The 10,665-nt window shown below is 34.4% G+C and overlaps 1 protein-coding gene across 1 annotated transcript in view; it reads left to right on the top strand.

The window, feature by feature from the left end:
* The first annotated feature begins 1,142 nt into the window (after positions 1-1,142).
* LOC137658380 (dopamine beta-hydroxylase-like) overlaps positions 1,143-10,665 on the top strand; it is a 22,475-nt gene continuing 12,952 nt past the window's right edge. The window contains exons 1-2 of the mRNA XM_068393056.1: positions 1,143-1,496; positions 8,688-8,834. Coding sequence (XP_068249157.1) covers positions 1,143-1,496; positions 8,688-8,834 — 501 coding nt within the window. The remainder of the gene's footprint in view (positions 1,497-8,687; positions 8,835-10,665) is intronic.

Raw genomic sequence — 10,665 nt, 5'->3', positions numbered from 1 at the left:
TGTGTTTATTCCTTTATTTCCTTTCCTCACTGGGCTATTCTTTAAAGGGCTCACGGTATCCCGCCTTTCCAACTAGGGTTGTAGTTTGGCTTGTAATAATAATAATAGTAATAATAATAATAATTTGTTGTTGTAATAATTAGTCGAGAGATTGTTCAAGTACCATATGTGGATGAGATCTTGGTGACGGGTAGATGGAGATGGTTTGGGCATGCTCTTCCCACTCCACAAGAGAAATTAGTTCACCAAACTTTCAACTGGGCTCCACAAGGTACTAGAAGAGTTGGAAGACCCAGGTCTGCATGGGAGAGGACTATGAAGCGTGAAGTAGGAGATGATAAATGGAGAAGTATTGAATTAAAAGCTCACAAAGATGGAGACGACTGTCGAAATCTAACCGAGGCCCTTTGCGTCAACAGGCGTAGGAGGAGGAGATGATGATGATGATGAATAATTACTTATTAAAATCCCTTTTCATTGATTTGTTACCATTTATAGCCTACTGAAGACAGTCTCTTTTACTTCCTTGCAACGTCTTGAAGTCGAAAGGGAGATGAATGGGAGATGAATACCAGATTCCTGAACATCATCTAGGGATGAGAGATGAGAACTTGATGGTAATGAGAATAGAATCTCATCTCCGTCGTATCCCAACATTCCATTCTCATCATTATTCCTTCCTTCACTTTTCTCATTCCTAATAATAATGCAATTAATTATTTTTTTTCCTTTTTGGTTAGGGTGCTCTGCCAACGTTTTCGCTACTCAGTAAGTACATTGAGTGGGGTATTATGGAAGTCTTTTTATCATAGAAGTACCAACATATCTGTTATTATAAAGTTTACTATTATTTTTTTAGATATTTCATATTGACTCTCTCTCTCTCTCTCTCTCTCTCTCTCTCTCTCTCTCTCTCTCTCTCTCTCTCTCTCTCTCTCTCTCTCTTTGCCCCTTCATACGTTTTCAAACATTCCTGTGAAGTCTTCGTTTTACACATATTTCCCTTCTTTCTTCCTTCCCTCAATGACTATTTCTTGTGACCTCCTCCCCCTCTGACTCAATCCACTCCCTCCCCCTGACAACCCAGACCTCGGCTCCCTCCGCCCGTCGGGCCCGGCCTAAGTTCTTCCCCTCAGTCAAGCATGAAGACCCGACGAGGCAGCAGTAACCGGTGTTGGGACTTCCAGCGCTCCTTCCTGACGGGACCGGCGCTACTGCTGGGGGCCGTGGTCATCGCTTTCATATCAGCCGCTGGGGGCTCCAGGGACCAGCAGCAGCAGCAGCTGCCCATCCACGACGTGACCCTGGACCTGAACGACACCCTCCATCTGTACTGGCGGGTGGATTACCAATCGCAAGTAGTGCGCTTCGAGGTCCACTCCCGTCGGAGGGCGTCGCATCCCTGGGTCGGGGTCGGGTTCTCTGATCGCGGAGAGGTCGTGGGCGGCGACTACTGCGTCCTCTGGACCGACTGGCATGGCAGAGTCAGATTCCAGGTGATTGGAAAAGATTTTGGGGGAACTGCGTAGAGACGGGAAGGGGGATAGAGCGCTTCTTATTGGGGGTTAATATACATCGTAGAGGGGTAAATGACCTTTAGAGAGAGAGAGAGAGAGAGAGAGAGAGAGAGTGTGTGTGTGAGAGAGAGGGGGCTTATAGTGTTTTGGAAGGAGGGATATATATATATATATATATATATATATATATTATATATATATATATATATATATATATATATATGTATATATATATATATATATATATATATATATATATATATATGATGTGTATATACATATATAAATATATATATATATATATATATATATATATATATATATATATATATATATATATATATATATATATATATATATATATATATATTATATATATATAAATGTATATATATATGTATATGTATATATATATACATATTTATATATATATATATATATATATATATATATATATATATATATATATATATATATATATATATCAATCATCATCATCATCATCTCCTCCTACGCCTATTGACGCAAAGGGCCTCGGTTGAATTTCACCAGTCGTCTCTATCTTGAGCTTTTAAATCAATGCTTCTCAATTTATCATCTCCTACTTCGCGCTTCATAGTCCTCAGCCATGTAGGCCTATGTCTTCCAACTCTTCTAGAGCCTTATGAAGCCCAGATGAACGTTTGGTGAAATAATCTGTCTTGGGGAGTGCGAAGAGCATGCCCAAACCATCGCCATCTACCCATCACCATGATCTCATCCACATATGGCACTCGAGTAATCCTTATGGTTTCATTTCTAATCCTGACCTGCCATTTAACTCCCAATATCCTTCTGAGGGCTTTGTTCTCAAATCTACTAAATTTATTGGTCATGTAAATATATATACTTTAAATTCTCTCTCTCTCTCTCTCTCTCTCTCTCTCTCTCTCTCTCTCTCTCTCTTTTAAAATCCATGATACCTGATCCGATGTGAATAATCAAGTACAAATACCATCTCGTTACCTTTAACTACTCCTTAATTGCAGTAATTGAATGGCATATTACTCTAAACTGCATTTTGAATGTTTCTAGATTCAAAGAGAGAGAGAGAGAGAGAGAGAGAGAGAGAGAGAGAGAGAGAGAGAGAGATTTGTTACTCTATTAATTTTGTTGTTTTTATTCATTTAAATTTATTTATTTTGAGTTCATTGAATTTGGAGAGAGAGAGAGAGAGAGAGAGAGAGAGAGAGAGAGAGAGAGAGAGACTGGACAACATAAACAAGACTTGGAAGGAAAACTCATTTTCTATAATGAACTTTATATGAAGTCAGATTTGTTACTATTAATTTTTTTGTTTTTATTAATTTATATTTATTTATTTTGAGTTCATTGAATTTGGAGAGAGAGAGAGAGAGAGAGAGAGAGAGAGAGAGAGAGAGAGAGAGAGAGAGAGACTTAATATCAGGTAAATTATAATATGCTTGAAAAGCTTTAGTTATAAATATGGGAGCACAGAAGAAAAAATGAGTTTCCAAAATCCCAAAATCTTCACATTCAGAGTAAAGATGCTTATCCGTGACCGAGCCTGTAGCGTCTTGGAGTTGTCAGAGTAGATTATACTGATCAGGAAGAGGACTGGTGGCTTGCAACTTCATCCCTTGTGAAAATGAAATCTCATTTCTATATTAAAAGGATATGACGAATGTAATTGTGGCAGTGTATACGACCCGTCAAAAATGACAAAAATGACGGCTAGATATTTTGATAGATATGCACACAAGCCCCCCCCCCCCCTCTCCCCAGGGTAAGACTACTCCCTCTCCCCCCTACCAGAAAGATGGGGAGAAATTAGCAAGGACAAAGACCTCAGACATATTTCTTGCCAGGGATTGGCCAGTTTTCATCACCACGCTGGCCAACGCAGATTGGTGATGGTGGGAGATTTTCGTCTGATTGCTCACGTCAAACCAACCTAATATTGGTGGCCCTGTATATTACAGCTCTGATGACCATGGTGATGCGCAAACCATTTCACAACGTTAAGATGTATATATATATATATATATATATATATATATATATATATATATATATATATATATATATATATATATGTATATATATATATATTTACGTTTATATATATATATATATATATATTTATATTTATATTTATATATAATATATATATATATATATATATATATATATATATATATATATATATATATATATATATATATATATATATATATATATATAAAATTATATATAATGTGTCCATTTGAGTTATAATCTTGATTGCAGTAATAAGAACAGCTCAAACAAGAGAGGGAGTAAATTTAATCTTGCTTCCACAGCCAGACGGTTGATAATGGTCCAGTACTGAATGGGAGCATCTTCGGCCTGCTTCACGCGACATGATTTTTTCCCGTACGGGAAAAAAATCCGCACTGATCTTCATCGATATCTGGTCCACCTGGATTCATCCTACTATAGTCAATTTTTTTTAGCGAGGCAGATTTGCACCGACTCACAACGGTGCCCTTCTTAGCTCGGAAAAGTTTCCTGATCGCTGATTGGTCAGAATTAAGTTATTTGAGCATTGGAAATGTACTATTCAGGGACACCCATACTAGGTGGGTTGCTGGGAGCGATCAGACAAAAGTCTCCCTCCATCACCAATCCGCAGTGGCCAGCGTGGTGATGAAGACCGGCCAAATCTCAGATATGTCCTTCGTCCTGCAGTGGACCAGAAACCGCTGCACTTGTTGTTATATATATACATATATATATATATATATATATATATATATATATATATATATATATATATATATATATACATACACATAAAATATATATATAGATATTTATTTATTTATTTTTTATGTGTGTGTATATATATACATATATATATATATATTTATATATTTTATATATATATATATATTCATATATATATAATTATATATTTATATATATATATATATACATATATATATATATATATATATATATTCATATATATATATATTTATATATATATACATACCGGGGTATATATATACAGTATATATATATATATATATATATATATATATATATATATATATATATATATATATATATATATATATATACATATATATATATATATATATATATATATATATATATATATATATATATATGTATATATGTGTATGTAAATATACAGAGAGAGAGAGATATGACATACATGCATGCATAAGTCATTAGCCTACCATTTATAAAATGGATATTATCTATTTTTCCATTTAATGCTTTACGAAATGACTTACAAAACTTATAATCATATGACGAAATGTAATATTTTAAAACAATGTTTAGAAAAATTATTGAAAAAAAAAAACACTTAATAAAGAAAATAAGTTTTTTGAAATCAAGCATTATTTTTAAGAAAAAAAATATAGCAATATTTTAGCCTCCTTTTTTTTGTAATATATTTTCTTAACATTAAATACATTTCTTATATAGCTTTATTTATATGGCCGATTTATTTCATATGGCAAATGTATTACAAACGGAATTATATCTCAGAGTTTCTTTTACACTCAAAAATGTTTTTTTTTTTGTAGTAATTGTGATTTTAAAATTAAAACTATTTCCAGCTCTCGATGAGACATTATATTCATGTTAAATGTTTTCAGCAAATAAGTAAAAGAGAGTCCAGGGTATTATTATTATTATTATTATTATTATTATTATTACTACTTGCTAAGCTACAACCCTAGTTGGAAAAGCAGGATGCTATAAGCCCAGAGGCCCCAACAGGGAAAATAGCCCAGTGAGGAAAGGAAACTAGGAAAAATAGAATATTTTAAGAACAGTAACATTAAAGTAAATATTTCCTATATAAATTATAAAAACTTTAACAAAGGAGAGAAAGAGAAATTAGATAGAGTAGTGTGCCCGAGTGTACCCTCAAGCAAGAGAACTCTAACCCAAGACAGTGGAAGACCATGGTACAGAGGCTATGGCACTACCCAAGACTAGAGAACAATGGTTTGATTTTGGAGTTTCCTTCTCCTAGTAGAGCTACTTACCAGAGCTAAAGAGTCTCTTCTACCGCTAGAGTTATTGAGTCCTTTGACTGGTTCGGCATTACAACATTGGATCCCTCTCTCTGGTTACGGCTCAATTTTTCATTTGCCTATGCATACACCGTAAAGTCTGTTTTTTTTAAGTTTTTATAGTTTACATATGAAAGATCTTTTTTTTAATGTTGTTACTGCTCTTAAAATATTTCAATTGTTTATTACTTTTCTTGTAGTTTATTTATTTCCTGATTTCCTTTCCTTACTGGGCTATTTTCTCTTTTTGGAGCCCTTGTGCTTATAGCATCTTGCCTTTCCAACTAGGGTCGTAGCTTAGTTTGTAATAATAATAATAATAATACTAATAATGATAATAATAGTGATGATAATAATGATAATAATGATAATAATAATAATAATAATAATAATAATAATAATAATAATAATAATAATAGATTCATTTCCGTAAGTAAATCTTGTCATAAACTGAATTGGTTTCATTACCCAGATGAAAGTGTTGGTCTCGGTTGACAACTTCAAAACGTTTAAGCTGACACGCTCTTGAGCGTTGCCCCTGGCTAATTATTAAACGTTTCAACTGGGATTGGAGCATCAAAGGCACATGTCTTGTCTTGGCCCATCTGCAAGGGACACCAGTTACCTTTATGTCTGTCTGTTGTCTAATTTCTTATACTCTCTCTCTCTCTCTCTCTCTCTCTCTCTCTCTCTCTCTCTCTCTCTCTCTCTCTCTCTCTCTCTCTCTGTATATATATAAATGTGTGTGTGTATATATATATATGTATGTATATATATATATATATATATTATACATTTATATATGTATACACACGCACACACACACACACACATATATATATATATATATATATATATATATATATATATATACTGTATTTGCATGGGTCCTTTGACTTGCCAGACAGTGCTACATTGGATCCTTCCCCTTGGTAACGGTTCATTTTCCCTTTGCCTACACATACACCGAATAGTCTGGCCTATTCTGTCCTCATGCACCTAACAACACTAAGATTACCAAATAATTCTTCCTCACTCAAAGGGTTAACTACTGTGCTGTAATTGTTCAGTGGCTCCTTTCCTCTTGGTAAAGGTAGAAGAGACTCTTGAGCTATGGGAAGCAGCCCTTCTTGGAAAAGGACACACCTAAGTCAAACTATTGTTCTCTATAGTCAATTTTTTTTAGAGAGGCAGATTTGCACCGACTCGCAACGTTGCCCTTTTAGCTCGGAAATGTTTCCTGATCGCTGATTGGTTGGACAAAATCATTCTAACCAATTAGCGATTAGGACACACTTCCGAGCTAAAAGGAGACCGCTGCTAGTCGGTGCAAATCTGCCTCGCTAAAAAAAATTGATTATAGTCTTGGGTAGTGCCATAGCCTCTGTACCATGGTCTTTCACTGTCTTGGATTAGAGTTCTCTTGCTTGAGGTTACATCCAGGCGCTCTATTCTATCTTATTTCTCATCTTGTTTTTTTAAAGTTTCTTATTTTATTTATGAAAGATTTGTTTTAATATTGTTACTGTTCTTAAAATATTTTATTTTGATTATTAATTACTTCTCTTGTAGTTTATTTCATATCCTGATTTCCTTTCCTCACTTGGCTATTTTTCCCTGTTGGACCCCTTGGATTTATAGTATCCTGCTTTTCCAACTAGGGTTGTAGCTTAGCAAGTAGAAATAATAATAATAATTATAATAAAATGCTTCTCCCTGTCGGACCCCTTGCGTTTATAGTATCCTGCTTTTCCAACTAGGGTTGTAGCTTAGCAAGTAGTAGTAGTAGTAGTAGTAGTAGTAGTAGTAGTAGTAGTAGTAGTAGTAGTAGTAGTAATAATAATAATAATAATAATAATAATAATATATAAATGTGTGTATTTATGCACCCGTATGTGTTTATTTATATACATAGAATGTAAAAAAAAACTTTAGCTAACCTCCAAAATCTACATTTCTATGATATATTAACTAAAGAGAATTTTTCTAAAACACTTGAATTAACAAGCTGGACGTTTCATTTAATCTTTGACTCCTCGATTTAAAAGAAAAAAAAAGAAAAAAAAATGTTAAGCCATTTTTATAGTACCGTTTATAACAGGAATCGTTATGGTCAAATAAAAATGTCTTACTTTTACCAAACTACTTTCTTCAACATATTATTATCTTAAATTCCTGACAATTTGTTTATTGCAGGGCGAAATTCAAGTAAATTTTTTAATACCAATTATAAGAGCAAATGAAAAAGAAAAAAATCTTTCAACAAACTTCTTTTTACAATAATGATTGATTTATAAAACTTTCATACACTGTTAGAGAAAAACCCCAATTTTTATAGGAAATTCTCCGTTAGAATATACTGTTCTCAACCGTATTTCAGTAAAATAAAGGCGACCGTAATTTTACCTTACTCTGTTATTATCTTTTACGGGTTAGTGATCGTAATATCACTCTTTTACATCAATATATCCGTTTTAAAAACGGTAGAAAGTCATGGATTAAATGTTGCCAGAAATTTACCGATTTTTAATGCAAATTTTTAACAGTGTATGTAACCTTTCTTCTTCTTCAACCAAGGGGTTAACTATAGCACTACAGCACTGTAATTGTTCAATGGCTACTTTCCTCTTGTTAAGGGTAGAAGATACTCTTTAGCTATGGTAAGCAGCTATTCTAGGAGAAGGACACACCAAAATCAAACCATTGTTCTCTAGTCTTGGTTAGTGCCATAGCCTCAGTACCATGGTCTTCCACTGTCTTGGGTTAGAGGTCTCTTGCTTGAGGGTACACTCGGGCACACTATTCTATCTAATTTCTCTTCCTCTTGTTTTGTTTAAAGTTTTTACAGTTTATATAGGAAGTTTTTATTTTAGTGTTGTTGCTGTTCTTATAAACTTTTTCCTTGTCTCCTTTCCTTACTGGGCTATTTTCCCTGTTGGGGCCCCTGGGTTTGTAGTATTCTGCTTTCCCTATTGCGGTTGTAGCTTAGCAAATAATAATAATAATAATAATAATAATAATAATAATAATAATAACTGATGATCCTATCTCCTTGGCTTTCCATATCCTGCAGAATGCTTTGATTGACAGTGACGGACGCATGGTCATTGCCTCTCACCAGGCATGTCGGGACTTCCGCTACAAAACAGCTGATGGCGTTCTAAAGTTCACGTTTTCGAGGTCGTTTGACACGTGCCATGCGGGACATTATGTCTTAGAGGTAAGTACGGGCTTATGAGAGAGAGAGAGAGAGAGAGGGTTATCATTGCAAGGGAGCAAGATAGAGTGTGGCTTCATCTGCACCAATATGTCAAAAAATAACTGATTGAGAGAGAGAGAGAGAGAGAGAGAGAGAGAGAGAGAGAGAGAGAGAGAGAGAGAGAGAGAGAGAGAGAGAGCATCATTTGCTGATGCAGTGCAGTCTAAACTAATATTTTTTTTTGAAAACTGTCATTTACCGATTCTACTGTAAATACATGCTAGGTAAATACGAAAGGGTAGCAGTGCTAGGTGACATAAATGCAAAAGAAAGGGATTCATGGGGAAAATCAGTTTGCTTGTTAATGTGTCTGGAAATGAACTTTGATACCAATGATACATGGTTTAGATATATAAAAGTACATTTTGGAAAGAGACCATGGCAATGGAAAAGTAGGCAATAGAAAACTGGCAGATGCAATGATGGTAAGAATGTTGAGATACATTCAAGGTTTGACTAGAAAGGAAAAATGGGAAATGTAGTTTTAAATGTAAATGGGGAAAGATAATTTTTGTAAGGGGAAACAGATGTACCAACCGTGTGTCACACGATCGTACATAGTTCATTTTGTGCTTGTATCTTCGCTCTCCCCTCGCACTAAAAAGAAACAGAATAAACATGTCTGCTTTTCTCCTCTGTAACAGTGTCGATTTTTAAAATGAAAATTCTTGTTGCTTTGAGTTTATTGTATTAAAGCAACTGAGTTAGTTTATTGTAGAACACTCTCCTTTATAAACAAAATCTCAAAGCAACAGGAAATTTCATGTTCAAAAATCTACATTGTTACAGAGGAGAAAAGCATACATGTTTATTCTGGTTCTTTTTAGTGCGAGGGGAGAGTGAAGATACAAGCACAAAATGAACTATGTACGATCGTGTGACACACGGTTGGTACACAGAGAACAGCAAGGGAAAATAAATTGGAAGAATTATGGGCTACAGTTGAAAAAAAATAGATTGGAAAATGGCGTAGAGAACGTTGTAGAATTCAACAGGTATTGTTTATGGCTTACAAAAGGACAAGAGGAGGAAATAAAAAAACACTAAAGTGATTTAAGGAAGAAATTAAATTCATGGCAGTAAAGAAGAATATATACAGTTATCCATAAGAATAGATAGGGTATTCAGGAAAGGAGTGGTAAGTAGATGAAAAATAAAAATAATGCGAACAATGGAGAAATGCTAATGAACAAGTTCATCTTAAGGTAAAAGATGATGTCTGAAATAAACGCTTTTCTATTTTTAAAGATTTTCTAGAGAAGGTAGACAGAAGAAAGCCAAACATGAAATATTCAAGAATGGAAAAATTGAGTGTGTGTAACTCAATAATTGAGACACCGCAATATGGCAATTTCAAGTTCGACTGAGCGGCTGACCAAGGTTCTAAGGTACGTTGAAAGAGGGGAAAGGTTCCGCGGTAATCTGTGAGATGAATAATCATCTTGTTTGAATCAATATATTGGGTAAATTACATGTAATGAATTTTATGGACAATCGGTATAGGAAATGGTTGGGAAACACAATGTAAATTTTTATAATAAAAATGTATATAGAAGAATCACCCACAAAGAGCTGTATTGGTGTTACTACTAGGGAGGAAGGACTTTCATGTTTAGAGTGGTTGCAAGGGAAAAGTGAATGGTGATTAATGTGTATGAGGGTATTCGTGCTACTGGTGAGTCGCTTGTGGAATTTGGTGGAGCCGATTGTGTTGTGGGTGCGTATATGCATTAGCTATTAAAGGGTAGGTATGGACGTTTCTCTCTCTCTCTCTCTCTCTCTCTCTCTCTCT

The sequence above is a fragment of the Palaemon carinicauda genome, chromosome 19, assembly GCF_036898095.1.
Source record: "Palaemon carinicauda isolate YSFRI2023 chromosome 19, ASM3689809v2, whole genome shotgun sequence".
NCBI classification, from domain to species: Eukaryota; Metazoa; Arthropoda; class Malacostraca; order Decapoda; family Palaemonidae; genus Palaemon; species Palaemon carinicauda.
The sequence above is the reverse complement of the archived record's forward strand: the minus strand, read 5'-3'. Positions and strand labels throughout refer to the sequence as shown.